Raw genomic sequence first — 22,793 nt, 5'->3', positions numbered from 1 at the left:
CATCTTCCTGAAGCCCTGCAGCTCCTGCTCCAGAACCTCATTAGGGATAAACGGGGGAACACTTGAGACAGTGACCCGAGTAAAGGGCACAGCGAGCAGGAAAACCTGCAGGTACGCGCCATTCAGAGTCACCCCCCTTGCCACCAACTCAGCCACCAGTCGCTCCTCTTTCACGAACACCACCACTCCTCTATTCATCCTGGAGGCGTGGGACAGGTTAGAATGTCCCACATGGTCTCCTACGGTCAGGAGAACCTCCTCCACCGGCACCGACGGGTCAGGCTGAACCCGCACCCCGTGTCGGATTGAAAGAGGCGGCGTCACCGATGACGCCATCCCCACCATAAAACAGGACGAACCCTCCGCCAAACTGCACCAAACCACTCGACTACAACCACCCCGATGATAGTGGCAGACACACCGCCAAGAAGGGGAAGACTCACAAACTTACAGAAAACTCAGCACGCTCTCCAGCAAACTCCCAGCACGCGGTCAGCGAGAGAGGGCGAGAGAGAGAGAGAGAGAGAACATAGGACAGGAGCAGAAAAGGAGAGAAAAATGAGGAGATTGACAGAAATAGAAGTAGACGGGGCAGAGAGTTTTACCTGCTGATAATGCTGTTCATCTGCAGATCTTTGTCATCCTGCAGTCTCCTCAGTCGACTCTCTGTGTCCTCGAGTCGAGCCTGGCACACACACACACGCGCGCGCGCGCACACACACACATTTTTGCTGATTTCTAGGGTCTGTATACAGGGCTCTCTTTTATGAACCAGCATCAGTCAGCTGACCTTGGGTGTTGCCTCCTCACCTGGTATTCCAGCAGCATTCTCTGGTTCTGCTGATCCTGGATCAAAAGTCGGGCTTCACACTCATCCTGACGCAATGCTGCAATTCGTAACTTTTCCTGTAGCAACGCAATCTCCTGCTGATACTGTACAAACCAAATGAAGTATAAAAGGTTATTTATGCCAAATCCTCTCAAATATAAAATAAACATGTAAAAAAATTAATTAAAAAGAATCTCCAACTACACATAATGGTGGAAAATTTGTGCCGAATGTGCAAAATATTCTGTTGTAGTTTGGCCTCCATAACAGGTGGTGGCGCTCGTAAGAAGAGGGTCAATTTAAAGAGACATGACAAGAATCAGATAAAAACCAGAAGAAAAAGTCTAACCCTCCAAAACATCTTTTCATCCCGTGAACCCCAACATACAGCCAGAATCAGTAAAGAAGCAAAATGTACCTTCTCTATGAGGGAGTCGTCATTTCGATCTTCATCTGCATCACCATAGGAGGATGCAGAGTTCATGTTGAGCAGCCAGGCAGCAGTTCGGTCCAGAGCACAAGGAGATGGAGCCTGAAAACAAACAAGCTTTAAAGTCTGTTCGGCCCTGTTCTGTTCTATTCTTTACTATCCTCTTCTAGAATATCTCTTTAGCAGGGGGAAAATTGGCCTTTTCAGATTCCCCATAATTCCTAAGGGCAGGGTTGTGGCTAATTGGTGAACGCTGCAGGCTTTATGTCAGTACTATAAGCTTCACCTTGTTTGTATATTGTTTTAATAGACATACTAGCATTACAAATGAGGAAAGTTGAACATTTAGTCAACATTTGGACTTAAACTGAACCAGTCTATGAAAGAGTAGCCAATCAGCTGGTGATACCAAATGTATGGCACTCACCCAAATACATCAATGGCAAGAAGGCAAAGGACAGTTGCAGTGGGTCAAACCCCGTACCACACCCCATATGCCATCAGCCTAATTTGAATTATTTTCTAGAAGTATGAGATGTGGTGTGTTATAACGGTGTGTTATATCCAGCTAGTGGGAAATGGAGGAAAGGAGAGGAAGTGGGGAGGTGTACAGTGCGCATTTATGTTTCACTCTTATGATACAGTATAACAAAATTCAAAGATTTAAAGATCAATCTACATTCAAAAGCAGGCAGACCACACAGTGGAATATTTTAAATAGAAACCTGAATTTCTTTTCAAAGACTTCATTAATGCCTGCAAATACATCAGCATTCCTGTTGAAACAACAAAACCCCACTAAACCTTAAATATCTCAACTAAAAACAGACTCTTAGGAAAGACAGACTTCTTTAGGCTAAAGGACTGGGAAATAAAGTAACATACAGAGGTCTAGCAGAGCATCAACTGGATTGTTGACAAACTGGAGGACATTTCTCCTCATTCCAGAGGCTTCTTCAGTCATTAACAGCTTTGTCCTGACTTAAGTTGAGACTTTTTGTTCCCACTTGACACAAGAGCTGTGCTTCAACATATTCAGAGCACTGCCGAGGTGCCCTTGAGCAAGGTACTATTCCTGTTACATTCAGAGTGCCTTTCGAGGACAGCTTCCTCAATGATTATATCTCCATTCTTTGTATGTTTATGTATATGCTAATAATGTGTAAAAATTGTGATTTTCCCCTCTGGAGGTTGGTAAAGTCTGCTTCCAGTGTGCCACTCTAACCTCTATCTCAATGTCACTAAAACAAAAGTATAAATATTTGCCCACCCTCACCTCAGATCTCATAAACAAATCAACAGTAGATGGCCAGCCAGGCATGGGTGTTTCAGATTGCATGTTTTTCATTCTGTTCAGTGGTGGCAATGGATGGGTGCTGTGGCAATAGTAAATGAAAGTAAAACCTGTGTGAAAAATGTTTGGTTAAAACAAAAGCTAAAATATTGCACTGATGCAAGCATCCAGACCCTTTTAGGATGATTTGAAATTTAGCTATCTTTTATTTCGATGTTTTAATTTAGGATGTTGACATGAGATGTTCCTGCACCTTGATTGTAGATTCAGTTGACTGGACATGATGTGTATATATATAGAAGATTACAGTTAAAACCAAAAAGGTCAGATCAACTGCCTCCAAAACTCAGAGACTGCATTTTATTGAAGCACAGATTAAGGGAAGAAACTCCTGCTTAAGAAGGATTCAGAAGGGCAACCATCACTGCAGTTCTCCACCAATGACAATCCAAGGTTTATGAGTGATCACAAAAATGTCAGAAACTGATGTAAAGGTTGTAATCAAGAATGACTTGTTCTGATCTGGTCTGATGTCCACCTGCCTGACACTGACAGGGACCATACAATCAGCATAGTGGGGGAAGGGTTAGGTTAAGGGGTCAGATGCAGCAATGAACCAAGCAAGTGCTGAGGAAACCCTAACCCAGCATTACCAGTTACAAAAACCTGCAACCCTACAGCCATACCTTGGCAGCAGGTCTTTTCTCTGGACTGTCCCCTTTTGATGAGGATGACATCTGTCTGAGTCGTGATTGGCTACTGTTCGGCCAGTCTGGACTGGACGATATCATGCTGCCTGAAGCAGGGCGGGGAGGGTAGGCTGAACTTCCACCCCCACTGGTAATGTTTGGAGGTGTCCGACCTCGAGGGGGTCCTGCTGGGGTAGAGCAGGGGAGCGGAGGCTGATCGATGCGTCTCTGAGGACATGAGACGTTTTGACGCAGGGGGATGGTGCTTCCTGTGAAGTGGGACAACATCAATGGTATTACCAGGTCAGTAGATCATAGAGTTTGATTGAGGGTGTAGTTGTCATGCATGCCGTACCTGGTGTCTCTGATAGAGACAGTGCACGTCTTGAGTATTCCTCCCCGCTGCTGCTGCTCGATAAGGCTGACATTCTCTCACCCCTCTCGGGTCCTCCCAGCCCCACTGACATCTGTGTAAGGAATGCTGGTTTGGTTGCTGTGGTGTTCCTGTCTTCAGCATTGCCCTGTGAACCCACAGAGCCATCTGAAGGTGGGGCTTCAGTCTGTTGCCGTGGGGATGTAGTAGTCATGTGATAAACAGGGTTCTGGAAGGACAAGGGAAGGAGCCCTGTCCTACGCTGCCATTGGATGTTGTCAATAACATCGCCTGAGGAGGATTCCTGCAGGTCAAGCAGGGACAGACTGCGATTTTCATTGGTCAGTTCTGCCCCTTCTTTTCGTCCCTCATTGGTCAGTTCAAAGGCCACCTCATTTTCGTTGGGCTCAGAGTAGGATGAACTAGGAGCTGGAGAGTCCTGAGGGCCTGCTGGAAATTACATTGCAGCAGAGGAGAAAGAGAAAGGTCAAAGTGAGGTCAAACATCAGAGATTGAATTAAAGTCAGAGTTCCACCTGATGTTGGCTGCAAACTGGAGCCTTTTGTGACAAAAAATAGGTCTTTGTTCTCTGGAGTTGGCGATGGAAGTCTGGTGAAATCCACCACCCTGCACACAAAGCAATAAGACTGGTAATTGTGTCTGAGTCAGTAAGCACCATTTATGTGCTAACTTATGTTCTGTGTTAATAGAATACTAACCCTCCATCACTGTCACCCTGTAGGCCAACGGAGGGATTACAAGTTGTCAGAGGTGGAGAAAGGGGTGGGGACGGACGAGGTGGGGATCTACTCTGCCCCACATGATGGGACAGGGGAGAGGAAACTGACATACCCCCTTGATTAACCACACCCCCTGGATTAGCAAGAGCTGCTGACATCTCTCGGAGGATCCGAGGGAGTGGAACTAGCTTCACTAAGCAGACCTGTGGTGGAGAGTGGGACAGGTGAGACAGAGACAGAGTGAGACTTTTAACACCACTTTTAGTTACTGTGAGAATAAGTATTCTATTGTTATCATTTAAATGCATTTGTATGTTTAGCACCTAAGTAGCTGAAGAAGAAACAGAGTATTTTTCACCTATCTTGATTTAGTACACTTGTCCAGAGCACCAGATTTACTGTGAGATTATCTAAAACCTTAAAAGCATCTTGGGAGGAGGTGAAATTCCACAAATATAACGAGATAATGAGCTGATGTGAATAAAGGAAGGAGGTTTGCAGAGGAGCAGCAGAATGACGTAGGGTGTTCCAGAGTGAGCTGCTGCTCGTTCTCCCTTGCAAGGTGTTGGATCGCAATACCTCTCGTGTGTCACTGCTAATCCATGTGTTCTTTGAATGAAGACTTCAAGAACAAAAATGCCAATTTCAAAATGTATTTAGTAATAGAACCAATTCAAGATACAAATATTACAGCGCTCCGGGCCAGTTCATAACCCTAGAATAACTGAGTCCATTGCCAGGGCATGAAGTCTGACAACCTAACTATCCCTTGGCCCAGTCTTTTATAGAAACACAGATGCAAATTATCAATGCTCATACAGTCCAATCTAATCCTTCTTCTTGGATGACCTCGTCCTCTTCTTCCATTCCCATTTGATGTTGTTGCAGTCGTTGTTCTCCGTTGTCTTCCCAGATGGCCAGATCAAATTCACATTCTTCATTCAAATAAGCTTATCAACACCACAATGCTCTCCCGTTTTACAATAGGTGTTTAACACCTCCAGCCTGACTTCCTCCTGAGATCTAAACAACAATCCTGTCAAAGGAATGTCTCTGATCTTTAATACACTTGCTAATGATTCTACCATGCCTAACTTCTAAAGTACTTTTAAGAGAAGACAGGAACATATAGTAGAACACATGATAACAAGATAAACACAACTCTTCAATTGCCACCTGTGTCTGTGTCTTTCGTCACGCAGGGTTTTGCTGTGTTGCTCTGTTTCAACTCTAACATAAGTTGGTCCTTCGAGCTGTATACCGACATCTGTGAGGGAATCTCGTCAGCGGGATGCTGACCACCGAAGACTGTGCACAGCCAGAACCCATCAATGGGGGTTCTGTATCAAAGACCTCGGTCGTGAATTTGACGCGAGGTCAGTTGGGTGGCCTCTTGAGATGAGAAGTCCTCCAGTGACGGACTCCGAACTACATTCTGGTGAACAAACGACATAGACGGGTAAGTAGCATTCCCGCAATTGACTGAGGTTCATTTGGGGAACCAAGACCCATCGGTGGTCTCGACAAAATTGTCGTGGGGATCCTATACTATCCTCCTGAGTTGGAAGCAGAGGCAAGACTTGTCTGCCTCATTGAGGTAGAAGCCTGACAAGTACCAACGAAGGATTTTAAAGGAAGTATAGAAGTCTGAGATTATATGTCCTGTAGAGACTCACATAACTCAAACTGGGACAAGGATAGGCAAAAGACCAGTTCGAAATCCCTCCATGTTGTAGATACATGGGGTCAACAAATTTTGTCAAAATATGGCATGATCAATTTGGATTTGATGGACAATTGGATAAACCAGAGAAATTAAGGGCCTTGATGAAAGAAATAAAAGAAAAGACAGAATCTGTCCAGGCGTCCAGGACCCCCAATAGGCTTTGGTGATTCATTCATCACAGTAGCAGAAGCAAAACCTGGCGTCGAAGATGTTTTTCCAATGATAGAAGTCGCCAAACCAAACAGTGGTGTAGGACTTCAACCCCACACAATGCTGGTCTACAGGACCTGGACACCAGAGGATTATGAAAAAGCTTGTGCTGAAATTCCTAAGCCCGACACAGACATCGAAGCTTGTATAGAGGGAATAAATGAGTTAATTAGAAGTTACTATACAAATGGGGCAGAAACACAAGTCCTGATGACTGTCTTAGGCCCTAAATGGTCAACAGTCAGAGGAAATTGGACTCCCATAGAGCAGGCAACAGGACGGCCCTGGGCCCATGACACAAATGATCTCAGAACTCAAATTGATGGTATATTTGGGAGAATGAGAGGCAAATTCACACACTGTGCTGATTATAGTGCCATAAGAAGGTGCAAGCAGAGAGAAAATGAATCATATGAAGAATATTCTCATAGAATGAGAGATGTGTTCCGTCAGATAAGTGGTATTCCGATAATGACAATGGGCCATATCAACAGCAATTAAAAATAGCACTCCATAATGGTACACATGCAGAAATAAAAGACTTCGTAGAGAACCACATGAGAGCATTCCCTACAGTATCTGTAAATGAATATGAAAACCATGCCATGCACGCAGAAAGGCATATGAATAAGAAAAAGGGAAAGAAAAGTAGTGAAATATTCCTAGAAGATTAAGTCAAAGCATGTTATTAAGAACAAAGAGGAAGAGGTCACGGCAGAGGAGAGATAATAGTTGTCATTATTGTTGCAAGCCAGGTCACTGGGCAAGAGATTGCAGGAAAAGGAAGGCGGATGAGGAAAGACAGAAGAGAGAATAAGGGGGAGGATAAGTCTCATCCATGGGACACATGACTAGATGTAGAGGAGGTAGAAGTGAATCTTGAGGAGATTTTTAGTGTAAATATTAAAAGACCTTAAATTCAGTTGGAAGTTGAAGGGAGTTTTGTTATGGTTTCTTGTGGATACTGGGGCAGGAAAGACAGTTGTAAAAGATGCTGTTCCACACATTAGGAAATCAACAAACACAATGAGACTGAGATCAGCAAATGGAGTTGTAAATAAAGCAAGACTGTCAGAAGATGTAAATGTTATAGACCCGGTGTCAGGATTACGAGCTAAGACTCAAGTGATTCTGTCACCACAATGTCCAGTCAATCTATTAGGATGTGACTTAATCTCTCAGTTGAGGATTGCACTGTTACCAAGGAAGAAAGGACAAATTAAAATCCAGCACATGACTACAGAAGTAAATGTGTTGGAAGGCCTGGATGAGCTAGTACCCTATTGGACATTAGATGTCGTAGAAAATGCTGGTCCAGCAAATTTCGTTAGATTTGTAAAAGATAAAATATGTGAGCTTGTGTTAGACACAGCTGAATGGCACAATCCACATACACTGCATGTAACCATGCATTATGGTGGACTGCCAGATCCAAAGTATGACAAGAAGTTTGCTCAGCTACCAAAGACAGTTACGGGCGTGGCACAAGATGTCTATGTTCATGAAGAAACTGCAGTGATAATGGTAAACTGCCTGCCATCAACGGCAATAGCTTTGTATCACGTTCCAGGCTCAGTCACACACATATCAGTAGCTAAGCCAAAGGATGGTATGTGGAAGCAATTAGGATGTCAAGCAAGAATGTGGTCGGCCTTGATTGATTGATTGATTGATTGATTGATTGATTGATTGATTGATTGATTGATTGATTGGAAACAGGCGGGTCCAGATAGATTGTACAACAGCAGATACAGAGTGTGGAAGGTCACGCTGAACCAAAGAGTGGCTTTCACTCCCTCGCAACATCTCAGTGTTGAGCATGAACAGACATGAGGTTTGTTTATGTTAAAAGAGAAAGAGAAGCTAAGTTCACTCTCTCCTAAATTGTGGTCATAAGCACCTGCAGATGTAGGATTGATTAAAGGAGCAGAACCAGTTAAAATCAGACCAAAGAATGATTATAGGCCTCATCAGAGACAATATTCCCTTAAACCTGATGCACAGGAGGGGATAAAACTGGTCTTACAGTCACTACTGAATCTAAAAGACATCTCTGAGTGCAACCATCTCCATTTCTTTAATTTTTCCTCAACCTTCTCAACAACATTCTCCCAATTCTTTCCGACCATGCACTAATTTCCCAGATACACTCCAAGATATCTCAGGCCATCCCTCCTCCAGGTCAGACCTCGAGGGAGAACGGGGAGGCCCTGACGCCACTCGCTGACACCCAGGGCTTCGCTCTTCCCCCAGTTCACCCTCGCAGACGACACATCACAGAACTTATTAGTAATGTTTAAAACTGTGTTAATATCTTGGTCTTCAATAAAAACAACCACATCATCCGCAGGCCTTGAACACACAAGCAAAGCTTATGGAGGAGGGGTTCCAGGGAGAGCGCGTAGAGCATCCCAGACAGAGCACAGCCCTGTCGGACACCTCTACAAACTCTAAAACAGGGGTGTCCAAACTAGGGCCCGCGAGCCAACTGTGGTCCTCGGTCCATTCTTAATTGGTCCGCAAGACATTTTATGAATAGAATATGGCCCGCACTTCAACTTTTGCTTGAGTGTATTTTATGTCTTAGTTTTAACACCAGGGGAGCTACTGTTGGCATCAAGGCAGTTGCTCCACCAAAAAGGACTGCTTTTGTGCACCACTTTCTTATATGTGTGTTAACAAGAAAATTGCAGAGTACACACCGATGTGTACAGCGCACACACTGCACATGCAAAAGCAGCTCATCTCATCTGATGCAGATTTGCTCCTTGATCATTTGTCCAGATTTTTGGCATGAGTGGTGTCAGATCAGCTTGATGGCCCGATTTATATACCCAGTCCAGCTGATACTCACCAGAATCATTTACTAAATTTATATGCACGTCCAGTTCGGTCTGTTAATGTTGATAACCGTTTCAAGTAAACGTTATTAGGTGTGCTCCTAAGCCTAATAACTTAAATAACAAGCTTGAAATTTACCAGTTCCATTTTCCCCTTTATTGTTTTTTCTCTGCACTGTAAATCTTCTAAGAAGAAATCTTAGGCTGCTGTTCTAGGAATGAGCTACCAAAGCTTTTTCTGAATAATTCAATAAAGATCCATTTATGGAAAGCTGTGATGAAGGCAGTTTTGTCATTAATTATATTCAACAATATAACATATTTGACCACTTTTAATTGATTTTTCTAACTTTAATACACTAAAGTTAAGGCTATATACCTAATTTCTAGTAAGTGACCCAGCCCCTCCTATATGTTTATGTATGTGGCCCTCGGTGAAAAAAGTTTGGACACCCCTGCTCTAAAAGGAGTGCACAAGCTGCCATTGACCTTCAGCACATTCTCAATGCTACTGTACAGCAGCTGGATCTTGGCTATCAGACCAGCGCTGAACCCAAACCTCTCAATAGTTCTCTAGAGGAAGCTGTGTTCAACATGGTCAAAAGCCTTTTCTTGGTCTAAAGAAAGTAGACAACACTCAACCCTGATGAACTGGAGATCTCCAAAACATCCCTAATGAGTAAGACATTGTCTACCATGGACCTGCCAGGTACACAGTACATCTGGTCCGGATGGATGACCTGCTCCATGGCCTCCCTTAGCCAGATGGCCAACGCCTTGGAGAGAATCTTGTAGTCTGTGCAGAGAAGGGACACAGGGTGCAAGTTTTTTTTATGTCCTGCAGGTTTCCTTTCTTCGGCAGGAGAGTGATGACAGCCCTCCTGCAGGACAGAGGCAAGGAACCGGTGGTGAGACTCTCGTTGAAGTCCTCCAGAATGTCTTGAGCGAGAATGTCTAAGAAGGCCTTGCAAAACTCCACAGAGAGTCCGTCGATGCCCGGGGCCTTTCGGCCCTGCATTGTCTGTAGGGCCGTGTGCAGCTCCTGTGCTGTCAACGGGCGCTCCATCCAGCAGTTGGTCTCCTTGGAGACCCTGGGCAGTCCTTGACTAAAGACACTAAAACCACTCAAACAATCCTCACTGTCTTTAAAATCAGTCTTGTATAATGACGTGTAAAACTCCACCGCTCTCCTCCTGATCTGCCCCAGGTCATTCAGCTCCTGCCCCGTGTCCAACAGCAAGGAGTGGATGAGCTTCCTCTGCCCAGACTTACTCTCAAGGCCAAAGAAGAAACTGGAGGATGCATCCATCTCCAAGGTGTCCTGGATTTTGGACCGGACCAGGGCGCCCTGTGCTCTGGCACCCAGCAGGTTGGCTAAAGCCTCTCTTTTTTGTCTTGAGGATTTCAACAGATCCTCCATTTCCTGTGGACTCATTCAAACATTCGAGCTCCACTATCTCAGTCTCCAGATCCCTGATAGATCCGGTGACGTGACGAGTAACATTGAGCGTGTGCTGCTGACACAACATTCTTATCTGTATCTTTCCGTGGTCCCACCATTGTTTTAGGCAGCTAAACTCGCCCTTTCTCTGCCTAAACCCAGCCCAAAAGTAACTAAAACTCACACCGGAGGCTAAAACTGAACTAAAATACCAGTAGGCGCTTCTTGGTAAAATGTTGTTAATGAAAACAGCACATAAAACTAAAGCATGATCAGTAAAACCCACTGGCATGATACTACATGATTTAAACACATTAAAATTGTGTTTAAAACAGTAAAAGTGATCTAAACAAGCTAAAGACACCATATCCTCTCTACCATGTATACTGTCTGCAGCCTGTGTGAGTCCTTCTCCACACCAGACCATGGGAGTAGACCAGCTGCCTCAGGACCTGCTGCAAGGATGGATGCGGCTCTGCGTGGTTCCGATCTAAAACCTCATCTTCAGTACAGTTAAAATCACCACCTAAGAGGAAATAATCAATAGAACCACACCCCTGGAGTTTGTTGGCGAATGTCCCTAAAAAAGAGCGTCCTCTCTGCACCACTGTTGGGAGCATACACATTAATAAAAGCAGCTCTGAACTGGTCAAACTGGGCCGTGATTAAAAGACACCTTCCTTGAACAACATGATCAACAGTAAAAGATGTTGGGCTTAAACTCTTAGAGAAGAGGATCCCCACCCCAGCACTGAAGTCTGTGCCGTGGCTTAAAAACACCCTCCCCTCCCATCTACTGCACCAATCAGCCTCATTAAAAACATCACTGAGTTTCTTGCAGAAACATGACACTAATCTTCTTTAAAATCATTCTTTCAAACACTAAAACTCATTTTTTCTCCAGTCTACCTCCATGTATGTTTAAACTCCCAATCTTAAAACTACTCATTAAAAGTGGAAGATAAAATAAAACAGAGAGTAATAAAACAGTGATTTGGCTGTGTGTGGACACATTTTAATCAAATGTCCTGCTTCACCACAACCAAAACACTTCATGTGCGCTGATGAGGCGAACAGAACATAATCAAAGTCGTACACCTGAACTTTAAAAAACACATTTAAATCCTCATCGCCGTTATTAAGGATCATATAAACCTGCCGGCGATGAGACACTACGTGTTTTAGTAGTGGAGATTTACATCCAGACATGACTTTTCTCATAGGAGAAACAATCTTGCCATGTCTGGACAACTCCCAACACAGAAACTCATCCGTAATGAACGGGGGCACGATGGACAGGGTAACTTTGGTGGCCGGCTGACCCGGAGGCAGCGCCGCCTCGAACTGAAATGGAATTTGATTGTGAAATGTAAATTGAGTGCAAAAGGAGGAAATTGAAATGGAATTTGATTGTGAAATGTAAATTGAGTGCAAAAGGAGGAAATTGAGATGGAATTTTATTGTGAAATGTAAATTGAGTGCAAAAGGAAGGGTTGAAATGGAAATTTAGGAGAGCAGATGAAGTCCGTTTGCCACCTCATGCATTTGCAAGAAACAAAGGTTCAAAGGAGACCAGTGTCAAATGACTGAGGGGGGGAACATTCTCAGTCATTCAACTTCTTGCACCACCCAGAACACATGCTGTGAAGGCACCAAACACCTGCGGTGCATGCAGCGCGCACCTACTGTGTTGACGTCCTGTGCTCTGTGCATGCAGCACACACATGCTGTGAAGACGTCCTGTGTCCGCGCCTCAGAGGCGGGCCTTCAGCTATATAAGATCAGAACTGTGAACACTTAATAGAGATCTCTCCGCATGCTTCCATGCATGTATCCTGACCAACTGACTGGAATAAACCATCTCCTACACAGTAACTTAGATTAATTGTTTACTTCTCAAAAGGGCTAAAAATTCCATGACAAACTTGGTGTCAGAAGTGGGATCCTGGGTACATCCGTCGGGACCCGACCGAGGGGCTGGCCACCTGAATCCACAAAAGGCGATTCATCCTCAAACCCCGCAATCGTAAGGAGGAGGAGGACCCAGTCGGTCCCGATCGACGGTCACGGGATTCCTCAAATTCCACGGCTGAATTTAAATTGGTAAGATGTATTTATCCTAATATTTGGAACGAATTACTGCGTAGGATAGACGCTAACCTTACTCTGCTAAATGGTGAGTGCCGCTAAACAGCTTAAATAAATACGGAAATCCTGTGAGATCATTGAGGAAAGACCAGGTATCAAAGTGAAAATCCCGTGAGCAAGAAAAGAGGCAAGGCCAGGTATCAAAGTATAAATCCTGTGAGATCATTGAGGCAAGACCAGGTAATAAAGTGTAAATCCTGTGAGCAAGAAAAGAGGCAAGACCAGGTATCAAAGTGTAAATCCTGTGAGCAAGAAAAGAGGCAAGACCACGTATCACAACGTAAATCCTCCTCCCCATCCTGGAGGAGGGCAACCCTCATGATTGCGTGGCGGAACTCTTGGTGTCTTGTTCCCCATGTCCTGACCTCATGGATTGTTCTCTTTGTCGATGGGTCAGCACCCCGGGATCCGGACACAGGCCGGTGCAAAGCCGGTTACGCAGTCTGTGACTCCTGCGACACTGTTGAATCTGCATCATTACCATCCAACTACTCAGCTCAAGCCGCTGAATTGGTGGCCCTTACCAGAGCTTGCCACCTCGCAGCCAACCAGTCGGTTACCATCTACACCGATTCTATGTACGCCTGTGACGTAGTTCATGACTTTGGAGCATTGTGGAATCACAGGGGTTTCCTCAAGTCTGACGGTGCTCCTATCTTGAATCATCGGCTAGTGGTGGCTCTTTTGGACGCTGTCCTTCTCCCCTCACAGATCGCAATCTGTAAATGCACCGCTCACACTACTCTCTCTGACCCTGCTTCTGCAGAAATCTCACTAAATCTCTTACAGAAATCCGGGCACGTGTGAAAGCACCACTGCCGTCTCCAGTGGACCAACAGCTCCATCCGTTACATCCAGAGGACTACGTGGTGATCAAGGACTTCCGGAGGACCAGGTGGAACCAGAAAAGGTGGCAAGGTCCATTCCAAGTCCTGCTGGTGACTCAAACCGTGGTGAAAGTAACTGAGAGAGCAACGTGGATCCACGCGTTCCACTGCAAGAAGGTGCCAGAACCGAAGGAGCCGGTCAGTAGGGAGTGAAACTAGCGTCCCTGCTGCTCCAAGTGGCGTGCCAAGCCACCAACGAAAGAACAAGATGAGCCTCCAAGGAAAGCCTTTGCATCCCAGGCGATGGACCGACCTGATCCTGAGAAAATTCCTGTGTGTCCTGGGTGTGATATCAATCGCAGCAGTACTACTCATCTTCTCCCTAGCACCACACAAGAAACCGGACTTTACAATTCATCTGAATGTGAACTGGAAGAGGGTTATAAAGATGGACTAAGTTGCTGATGTATTTCAAGTTTACTGCCAAAATCAGGTTGATCCAAGTAGGATCAAAAGGGGGGAATTGAAATGGAATTTTATTGTGAAATGTAAATTGAGTGCAAAAGGAAGGGTTGAAATGGAAATTTAGGAGAGCAGATGAAGTCTGTTTGCCACCTTATGCATTTGCAAGAAACAAAGGCTCAAAGGAGACCAGCGTCAGCCGGCCGGAACACATGCTGTGAAGGTACCAAACACCTGCGGTGCATGCAGAGCGCACCTACTGTGTTGACGTCCTGTGCCCTGTGCATGCAGCACACACATGCTGTGAAGACGTCCTGTGTCCGTGCCTCAGAGGCGGGCCTTCGGCTATATAAGATCAGAACTGTGAACACTTATTAGAGATTTCTCCGCATGCTTCCGTGTGTGTATCCTGACCGACTGTCTGGAATAAAACCATCTCCTACGCAGTAACTTAGATTAATTGTTTACTTCTCAAAACGGCTAAATATTCCGCGACAGAACCTTCCACCGACACTGATACCAGCATCCACCAGCCGGTTCACCTGCTCCACCTTCTCCACAAAAAAAGACTATGGCCCCGTTCATCCAGGCAGCCGACTTCATGGACCCATGTCCGATCACCTCCCCCACAGCCAGGGCCACCTCCTCCACAGTGTACAGAGACCTGGCCCCCACCTTAACGCCATGTCTCCGCGTTAACCGGGAGAGATCCCCACTACCACCACCAACCACCATGGCATCAGACACCAACCAGCCAGACGAACGCTGGCTGGTTACACTCCAAAACACCGAAAAACTAAACTAATAAACACAAGACACCACCAACACCTAAATAAACTATACCGACAAAAACCTAACAAGAAAACAGCTTAAACAGCTTGAAAAGGTTGAAAAATTCTCAAATCTCAGCTCACACCATGCTCCTCACAGAGACAGAGAGAGAGAGATTTGATTTTTCAAAACTCAATTTATTTTGACATTACAAAAACCAGGAACATGATTCTTATAACAAGAAAAGCAAAAACAAACAGTCAGTTGAGGAGGCCTCCAAAGACCATCTCCTCCTCCTCCACCAGCCATAGTCCATCATTTAAGCACCGTGTGCTCAGGAACTCTTCAATATTGTTCAGTGTTTGGCAAGACTTAATCAGAGAGATAGAGGGAACATGTGTGGCCTAGTCTGTAGAAGTCCACAGCGTACCTCCTCATCACACTCTGGTCAGCTATTTGGGAGCTCTTAGCATGTTTTAGCCTTTTTTCTTCTTTTCTGTCCCAGCATCTTTCTCGTTGCTGTCATGTATTTCTTTAGCCGGTACCGTTTCCTTTCGTCGAGGAGGTCGACTCCCACAGCCCTCTGTAACGTCAGCGCACTCTTCAAAAACTTTTCTGGGTCTGGGAAAAAATCAGCCACCTTCACAGACTGGCCGAAGGTTTCATCCAGGAAGGTGGTGATGTCCTCCAGGGTATACAGGTCCCCAGTAAGGGACTGGGAGTCCGCTACAGACCCACAGTCGGAGTCAGAGTCAGACTCCATCACCTCCTCCCCTCCCTCATCAACAACTAGCATCTCTACTGGCTGATCAGGGAGCTGCACACCAGCAGCCTGACCTTGGTCACCACTAACCACTGAAGGGAATTGACTTTATCTTGTTACTATGTGTTCTATCATATGTTCCTGTCTTCTCTTAGAAGTACTTTAGAAGTTAGGTATGGTAGAATCTTTAGCAAGTGTAATAAAGATCAGAGACATTACTTTGACAGGATTGTTGTTTAGACAGTTGTAATCTCAGGAGACAATCAGGCTGGAGGTGTTAAACATACGTCGTAAAAAGTGACAGCATTGTGGTGATGATAAGTTGATTTGCATGAAGAATGTGAACTTTGATCTGGCCATCTGGGAAGACAATGGAGAAGAAGGACTGTACCAACATCAAATCAACATCGTCCACACAAGGGGAAGTTTGCAGTTGGCAGGGTAAGAAAAATTATAGATTTTACTGACATGATGTGACATGACAGAGTCAATGGGTTCCGATACCTCTTGGTGTCAGTGGATGCATACACTGGCTGGCCAGAGGCGGTTCCCGTAGAAGTAGAAGATGCAAAAAGTGTTATTAAATTTTTGATTAATTCGACACATGGTTTCCCCAAACAAATTAGGTCTGATAATGGAACTCATTTTAAAAATAAAGATTTACAGGAAGTAGAAAAGGCTTTAGGCCTTAGACATGCATTTGGCATCCACAATCACAAGGGAAGGTAGAAAGAATGAATCAAGCTCTGTTAGCTCCCGAACAGGATTCACCCCCTTTGAGATCGAGCGGGGTGTTCCCTTTCTGGGACCAGGAGCAAAAAACCCATAGGCCAGCCCAGCACTTTTATGAAATCTTATTTTGTTCAACTAAAAATGACTCTCTCAGTTTTCTCCCAACAGGCAACCTCTGTAACCACAGTCAGTGAGGATCCAGGAATTCCACACACAGCTGAGTGGGTCCTTATGAGAGTCATCAAGCAAAGTGGTCAGAGCACAGGTGGACTGGTCCCTTTGAAGTTGCATAGCGAACATCACATGTTAACCCTAACATCCTAACATACTAACACCCTAACACCTTAACCCTAACTCTGGTATCACTGGAATCAATGTACCCCAGCAGGTAATTCACAGAATGTGTTTCTGACCAGGTGAGGGGAGAACTGAGGAAGCTCCGGCCCCAAAAAGCAGCTGGACCGGATAGAGTCTGCCCCCGGCTCCTCAAGACCTGCGCTGCTGAACTCAGGGAGCCGCTACAACGGGTCTTCAACCTCAGCCTGGAGCTGGGGAAAGTGCCCACCTTATGGAAGACGTCCTGCATAATTCCAGTCCCCAAGAAGAACAGACCGAGTGAGCTGAACGACTTCCGGCCGGTGGCACTCACCTCACATCTGATGAAGACTCTTCCTCAACCTCCTCAGGCCCCAGGTGCAGCACGCTGAGGACTCCTCACAGTTCGCCTACCGGGACAAGGTCGGTGTAGAGGACGCCATCATCTACCTGCTGCACCGAGTCCACTCGCATCTGGACAAGGGGAGTGGCACAGCGAGAATCCTCTTTTTGGATTTCTCGAGTGCCTTCAACACGATCCAGCCCCTTGTCCTACACGACAAGCTTCTACAGATGCGAGTGGACCCCTGCCTGGTTGCTTGGATCTCCAGCTACCTCACCGACAGGCCGCAGTTCGTCAGGATGAAGGACATCACGTCTGACACTGTGGTCAGCAGCATCAGTGCTCCACAGGGGACTATGCTGTCCCCCATCCTCTTCACTCTGTACACCTCGGACTTCTGTTACAACTCTGAAATGTGTCACATTCAGAAGTTTGCTGATGACACAGCCATTGTTGGATGTATCAGAGACGACGAAGAGGAGGAGTACCGGTGCCTGGTGAGGGACTTTGTTGCCTGGTGCCACAACAATGGCCTGCAGCTCAACACCTCCAAAACTAAAGAACTGGTCATTGACTTCGGGAGGGACTGACCGAGACCTAGACCAGTTCAGATAGGAACGGAGGAGGTGGAGGGCGTGCAGACCTACAAATATCTTGGGCTGTGGCTGGACAATAGGCTGGACCGGACAAGCAACACGAGGCAGCTGTACAAGAAGACCCAGAGCAGGATGTACTTCCTGAGGAGACTCAGATCCTTCAACATCTGCAGGAAACTCCTCTGGATGTTCTACCAGTCTGTGGTCGCCAGCGTCCTGTCCTACGCTGTGGTGTGCTGGGGGGGGAGTGTGACAAAAGCACACCTCTCCAGGCTGGAGAAGCTGATCAAGCGGGCCAGCTCGGTGGTTGGGATGAAACTGAAACCTCTGGTGACAGTGGCAGAGAGGAGAACTATTGACAAGCTGCGGAGCATCATGGACAATGTCCGCCACCCTCTGCACACTGTCATCCACAGCCAGAGAAGCCTGATCAGCCAGAGGCTGCGCCTCCCCAAGTACAGGACAAACAGACTGGGGAACTCATTCATCCCCCGAGCCATCAGACTGTTCAACTCCTCACTGGGGGGGAGGAGGGCCAACAGAAGGACTGGAACAACACTGCAATAACATAATACTGGGACATCCATTCATTCAGTTCATTCATTCATTCAGTTCATTTATTTACATTTCTATAGTTTTAGATTTTATATTTATATTCTATTTTTAATTTATTCTATTTTATTTTTTATTTTATTCTATTTTTATTTTTATTATTTTTAATATTTTTTAAACAGTGCAGTACGTTTCTTTGGGGAGATGCTAATTTCCCTAATGGACACCCCCTAAAGGGATCAATAAAGTACTCTGATTCTGATTCTGATTCTATAAAAGACTGGGCCAAGGGATAGTTAGGTTGTCAGACTTCATGCCCTGGCAATGGACTCTGTTATTGTAGGGTTATGAACTGGCCCGGAGCTCTGTAATATTTGTATCTTGAATTGGTTCTGTTGCTAAATACATTTTGAAATTGGCATTTTTCTTCTTGAAGTCTTCATTCAAAGAACACGCGGATTAGCAGCTACACACGAGAGGTATTGCGATTCAACACCCCCTCAGCTCCTGGCTGCTCCACCTCCTCTGCTGCTCCTGCCTGCTCCTCCTCCTCCTCTGCTCCTGTCTGTACATTCATTCCCATCTGCACCTCCTCTACTGCTCCTGTCTGAACCTCCTCTACTGCTCCTGCCTGCACATTCACTCCCAAATGAACCTCCTCTACTGCTCCCGTCACAACACTCATCCCTGTCTGCACCTCCTCTGCTGCTCCCTCTCTTCCTACCCTAACTGCAGCTACACATTCACCTGCTCCTCCTTGCTCCTCTACCTGTCCACTAGGGCCTCCTCCTGCATCGGCCGCCACCGCTGCCACCTCGTCACCACCGCCGGGGCGACGTGGCTCGACATGACGCCGGTGCGAGCACCCTCATTAGCGGGTTTGTGACACGCTTGTGTCCCACATCCCCGCACTCAAAGCACCTCATGCTCCCAGAGCTAGCATAAACCATGTAGTGTCCGTCTCCGTGTTTCATCCTGAAGGACACGTCTAGTGTCTGTGACGGACAGGTGAGGAACATGAAGTACTGCCTCCTGAGCGAGAGCACGTGCTTCAGCTTATCGCTCCTGCAGCCCAGACCCACGGTCCTCAGACCACTCACAACTTTTTACTGGGGACTGTTTACCCTCATGCCCTCTGGGAGGCGCTACAGGAGCCTCCGGACAAAAACCACCAGGTTCAGAAACACCTGCAGGTACTCTCCATTCACCGTCACCCCCCTCCCCACCAACTCAGCCACCAGTCGCTCCTCTTTACCAAACACCACCACTCCTCTGTTCATCCTGGAGGCGTAGGACAGGTTAGCGTGTTCTACCTGGTCTCCTACGGCCAGGAGAACCTCCTCCACCAATACGGACGGGTCGGGTTGGACTCGCACCCTGTGTCGGATTGAAAGAGACGGCGTCCCCCGAGGACGCCATCCCCGCCGTAATACACGACGAAAACTCACCAAACTGCACCAAACCACCCGACAACAACCACCCCGATGATAGTGTAGATACACCGCCAAGAAGGGGGAGTTAGTCAGGGAAAAACACTCACAAAACTCGCAGCAAGCTCCCAGCACGTGGTCAGAGAGAGAGAGAGAGAGAGAGAGAGAGAGAGAGAGAGAGAGAGAGAGAGAGAGAGAGAGAGAGAGAGAGAGAGAGAGAGAGAGAGAGAGAGAGAGAGAGAGAGAGAGAGAGAGAGAGAGAGAGAGAGAGAGAGAGAGAGAGAGAGAGAGAGAGAGAGAGAGAGAGAGAGAGAGAGAGAGAGAGAGAGAGAGAGAGAGAGAGAGAGAGAGAGAGAGAGAGAGAGAGAGAGAGAGAGAGAGAGAGAGAGAGAGAGAGAGAGAGATCTTTTTTGCTGAGTCATCAGTTCTGTTGGATTTACTACTGGCTGCAAATATGCAAAACTTTATTTTTGTTACCTGATCGAGGTCAGTCAGCAGGGTGTGCAGACTGGACAACTCTCGTCCCAGGTCAATGTATCCATCAAAACCGGCAGTATGGCTCAGACCGTCTGTGTTTGAGATTTCCTGCAGAAACCGCTGCATGCTGCTCCACTGACACTCAACAAAGTCATTCATGAAGAGCATGTACTCCTCTATTGTGCCAAACCTGCAGCGCACAGGTGACAGGAAAGAATCGTCAGGTGTGTCTTCACTACCTCAATACTAACAGAAAGCAGCAAAACTAAACAGGTCCAAGCCTACTTGCTGAAGTTGGCGAGCGTCTGAATCACTTTAGCGATGAGTGTTAAAGTTCTTGCTGAGCGTTCATCTGGATATTCCTGCATTAGGTCAAAGAGTGATGGCGACATCACTGCTGGACACAGAAAGCGCAGGAACAACGAGGCACTGATGAGACGCTCACTGATGTCTGGTCGCCTTCGGTTACTGCACTCCTGTCGCCATGACGCAAACACCTCCTTCAGCTCACGAGGGAAGACCCTATGAAGGAAACATTTAGTGATGTGGGGAACCTTCACACAAAAACTGTGTGGTCTGGGTAGTGCAGAGAGCAGGCATACTTGTAGGAGTCCAGGATCTTGCAGAAGGCCAATTCACAGCACATCCTCAGGTTTGCTTGATGTTCTGAGAGGTCAGAGGTCGCACAGCGAGACGGATCCACCTCGCAATTCTCATCAGACTCATACAAAGCTTTAATAAACTCACCTGAAACACATATTGCACAATTCTTCTGGTCAGGGGTGTGTTGGTGTTAGTGTTAGTGTTAGTGTGTGTGTGTGTGTGTGTGTGTGTGTGTGTGTGTGTGTGTGTGTGTGTGTGTGTGTGTGTGCGTGTGTGAGTGTGTGTGTGTGTGTGTGTGTACCAAGGGCATCCTGCAGGTACTTCTGGCCAATTAACTTAAGATATTCCTCAATACTCTTTGTCGCCAGTGTGTTCTCTCTGAAAATCAGCTGCTCATTGTCACGGCAACGGTCCACCTCTGACATCATTAGGTCTGTGAGGAAGTCCTGTGAAGATACAGAGGCGGTTGGCCACCTTCCACCAAGGGTGTTTTATCATAGAAAAACTAAAAAACTAGAAAAAAGCCCTGAGAGAGCTCAGACCTCCAGACCAAACAATTTAGCTCCCCACATATTACCCGTTTTACAGCAGATCACAGGTCAGAGTCCCTCCAAAATCCAGAAGATCACCAACATTTAATCGGCTCTTCTTTGGCATATTGTCAAAAATTCCTGACCATTTAATTAAGTCTATCAATAAATTTTTTTGAGTTATTTGGCTCAAAAACAGAAAGACAGACTCAGACAGAGAAAGGCCGGCTGTCACATGACCTCCTGATGGAGGCGATGACAGGTAATGGCGTTGTGATCATAAACAGCTTTAGTGGGAGGGGTCACCTTGGCCTTGCCAGTGCTGTGCAGAATGTGCACGAGTGCTGCAGCAAGCTCCTCTTTGGCTCTGAGGCTGATGGACACCTCCAGTGTGTTGCAAAGGAGCAGATAGTTGGAGCTGATGTACTCTGCAAACTCTTTGTATTGCTCCATTGGAAGTATTACGATACTTTGATATCGCGCTTTGATCCGCAGCATCGGCACAGATTTCCCTGAAAATCACAACGTTCACAACTGAGTCCACACCTCTGAAAACAACTATAACAAAAAAGAACAGGGAGTTTATTATTTCCCCATAATTGGAGAAGATTAAAGCCTCAAAATCTTCAACAAAATGGGTCCATTCTGACCTATTTACAGCCATTTTTTAGTTTGTGACTTAAAAAGTAAGTTTTCTTTGTCAAATGGACTATTTTTCTTCTCTTGAAGAAGTTTCGCCTTCTATCCAAAAAGAAAAACAGTCCAGTTGACACAGAAAACTTACCTTGCACAACTAGGACCTGGATGATTGAGAATCTACACAGACTTATTCATTGTCGTTTAATCAAAGAAGTTTGAAAAACTCTGATAAGATGTGTCTTTTGGTTCCCAGTTTCTCCATCTTCAGGAGGTAAATAATCATAACATTTTCAGAGAATATGGAGTCCATAAAGATCAGCAGGAAGTAGCTTTCTGAACAGACACTGCTGACATCTTCAGACTGATGTCAGCTGTCCAAATACTTTTGATATCCATAGAATGTAGAAACTCTGAAGTCTAAACTTTTTACTTTGTTAAAAAGATTTAAGATGCTGTAGGTTTACTCTTCTGAGGAAGCTACCATGATGCATGATATGTCTTTCTATTTCAAAAGAAATGAAGACCTTTTTTGTAGACCTGATCTACATGGCCAATTTAATTCAATGATCTTTAATTCAATCCAAAGGAATCTTATTAGCATTGCATCTGTTAGAATGGTCACCTCTAGCACACAAGCCCTGAGACCCCCAAGCAAAGCAGAAGAACCATGTTGTGAACTTGTTTTATCAACTAAACTTTGTCTTGAAGAATCTTTATTGCCAGAAAATACAAACCCAGGAAGTGGGACATACCTCTGCTGGTGCTGGGTGTGCTCACTGTGTACCATTTCTCCACCAGTTGTCTGCCATTCACCGTGGCAACAGGGATGTTGACCAACCCAATGTAACTGCTCTTGTCCTTTTTCCTCTTCCTGTCGGTATCTTTGTACAGGTGCAGAGTGACGGCATTGATGGATGGCAGACTGCTAAAGTCAAAACGTTCACCCCAAAACACATTGTCGGCCTTCATCTTGCATGATGTGCGAGCGTACAAACTGTCATCCAGACACAGCTCGCAAAAGTACCTGCAGTAC

General features: G+C 45.8%; 1 protein-coding gene across 2 annotated transcripts in view; it reads right to left on the bottom strand.

The window, feature by feature from the left end:
• Nucleotides 1–22,793, bottom strand: part of dab2ipa (DAB2 interacting protein a) — a 37,802-nt gene that overhangs the window by 12,952 nt on the left and 2,057 nt on the right. The window contains exons 4-16 of one of the 2 annotated variants that reach the window (XM_029830100.1): nt 22,513–22,784; nt 21,428–21,633; nt 20,893–21,037; nt 20,591–20,735; nt 20,274–20,510; nt 19,989–20,178; nt 4,335–4,558; nt 4,151–4,242; nt 3,598–4,065; nt 3,240–3,511; nt 1,248–1,361; nt 811–933; nt 606–685 (exon numbers count right to left, since the gene is read on the bottom strand). In XM_029830100.1, the coding sequence (XP_029685960.1) occupies nt 606–685; nt 811–933; nt 1,248–1,361; nt 3,240–3,511; nt 3,598–4,065; nt 4,151–4,242; nt 4,335–4,558; nt 19,989–20,178; nt 20,274–20,510; nt 20,591–20,735; nt 20,893–21,037; nt 21,428–21,633; nt 22,513–22,784 (2,568 nt within the window). The remainder of the gene's footprint in view (nt 1–605; nt 686–810; nt 934–1,247; nt 1,362–3,239; nt 3,512–3,597; nt 4,066–4,150; nt 4,243–4,334; nt 4,559–19,988; nt 20,179–20,273; nt 20,511–20,590; nt 20,736–20,892; nt 21,038–21,427; nt 21,634–22,512; nt 22,785–22,793) is intronic. The other variant, XM_029830101.1, reaches the window with a different exon arrangement.

This window comes from Takifugu rubripes, chromosome 21 (assembly GCF_901000725.2).
Source record: "Takifugu rubripes chromosome 21, fTakRub1.2, whole genome shotgun sequence".
Taxonomy (NCBI): domain Eukaryota; kingdom Metazoa; phylum Chordata; class Actinopteri; order Tetraodontiformes; family Tetraodontidae; genus Takifugu; species Takifugu rubripes.
This window is presented reverse-complemented; position numbering and strand designations above follow the sequence as displayed.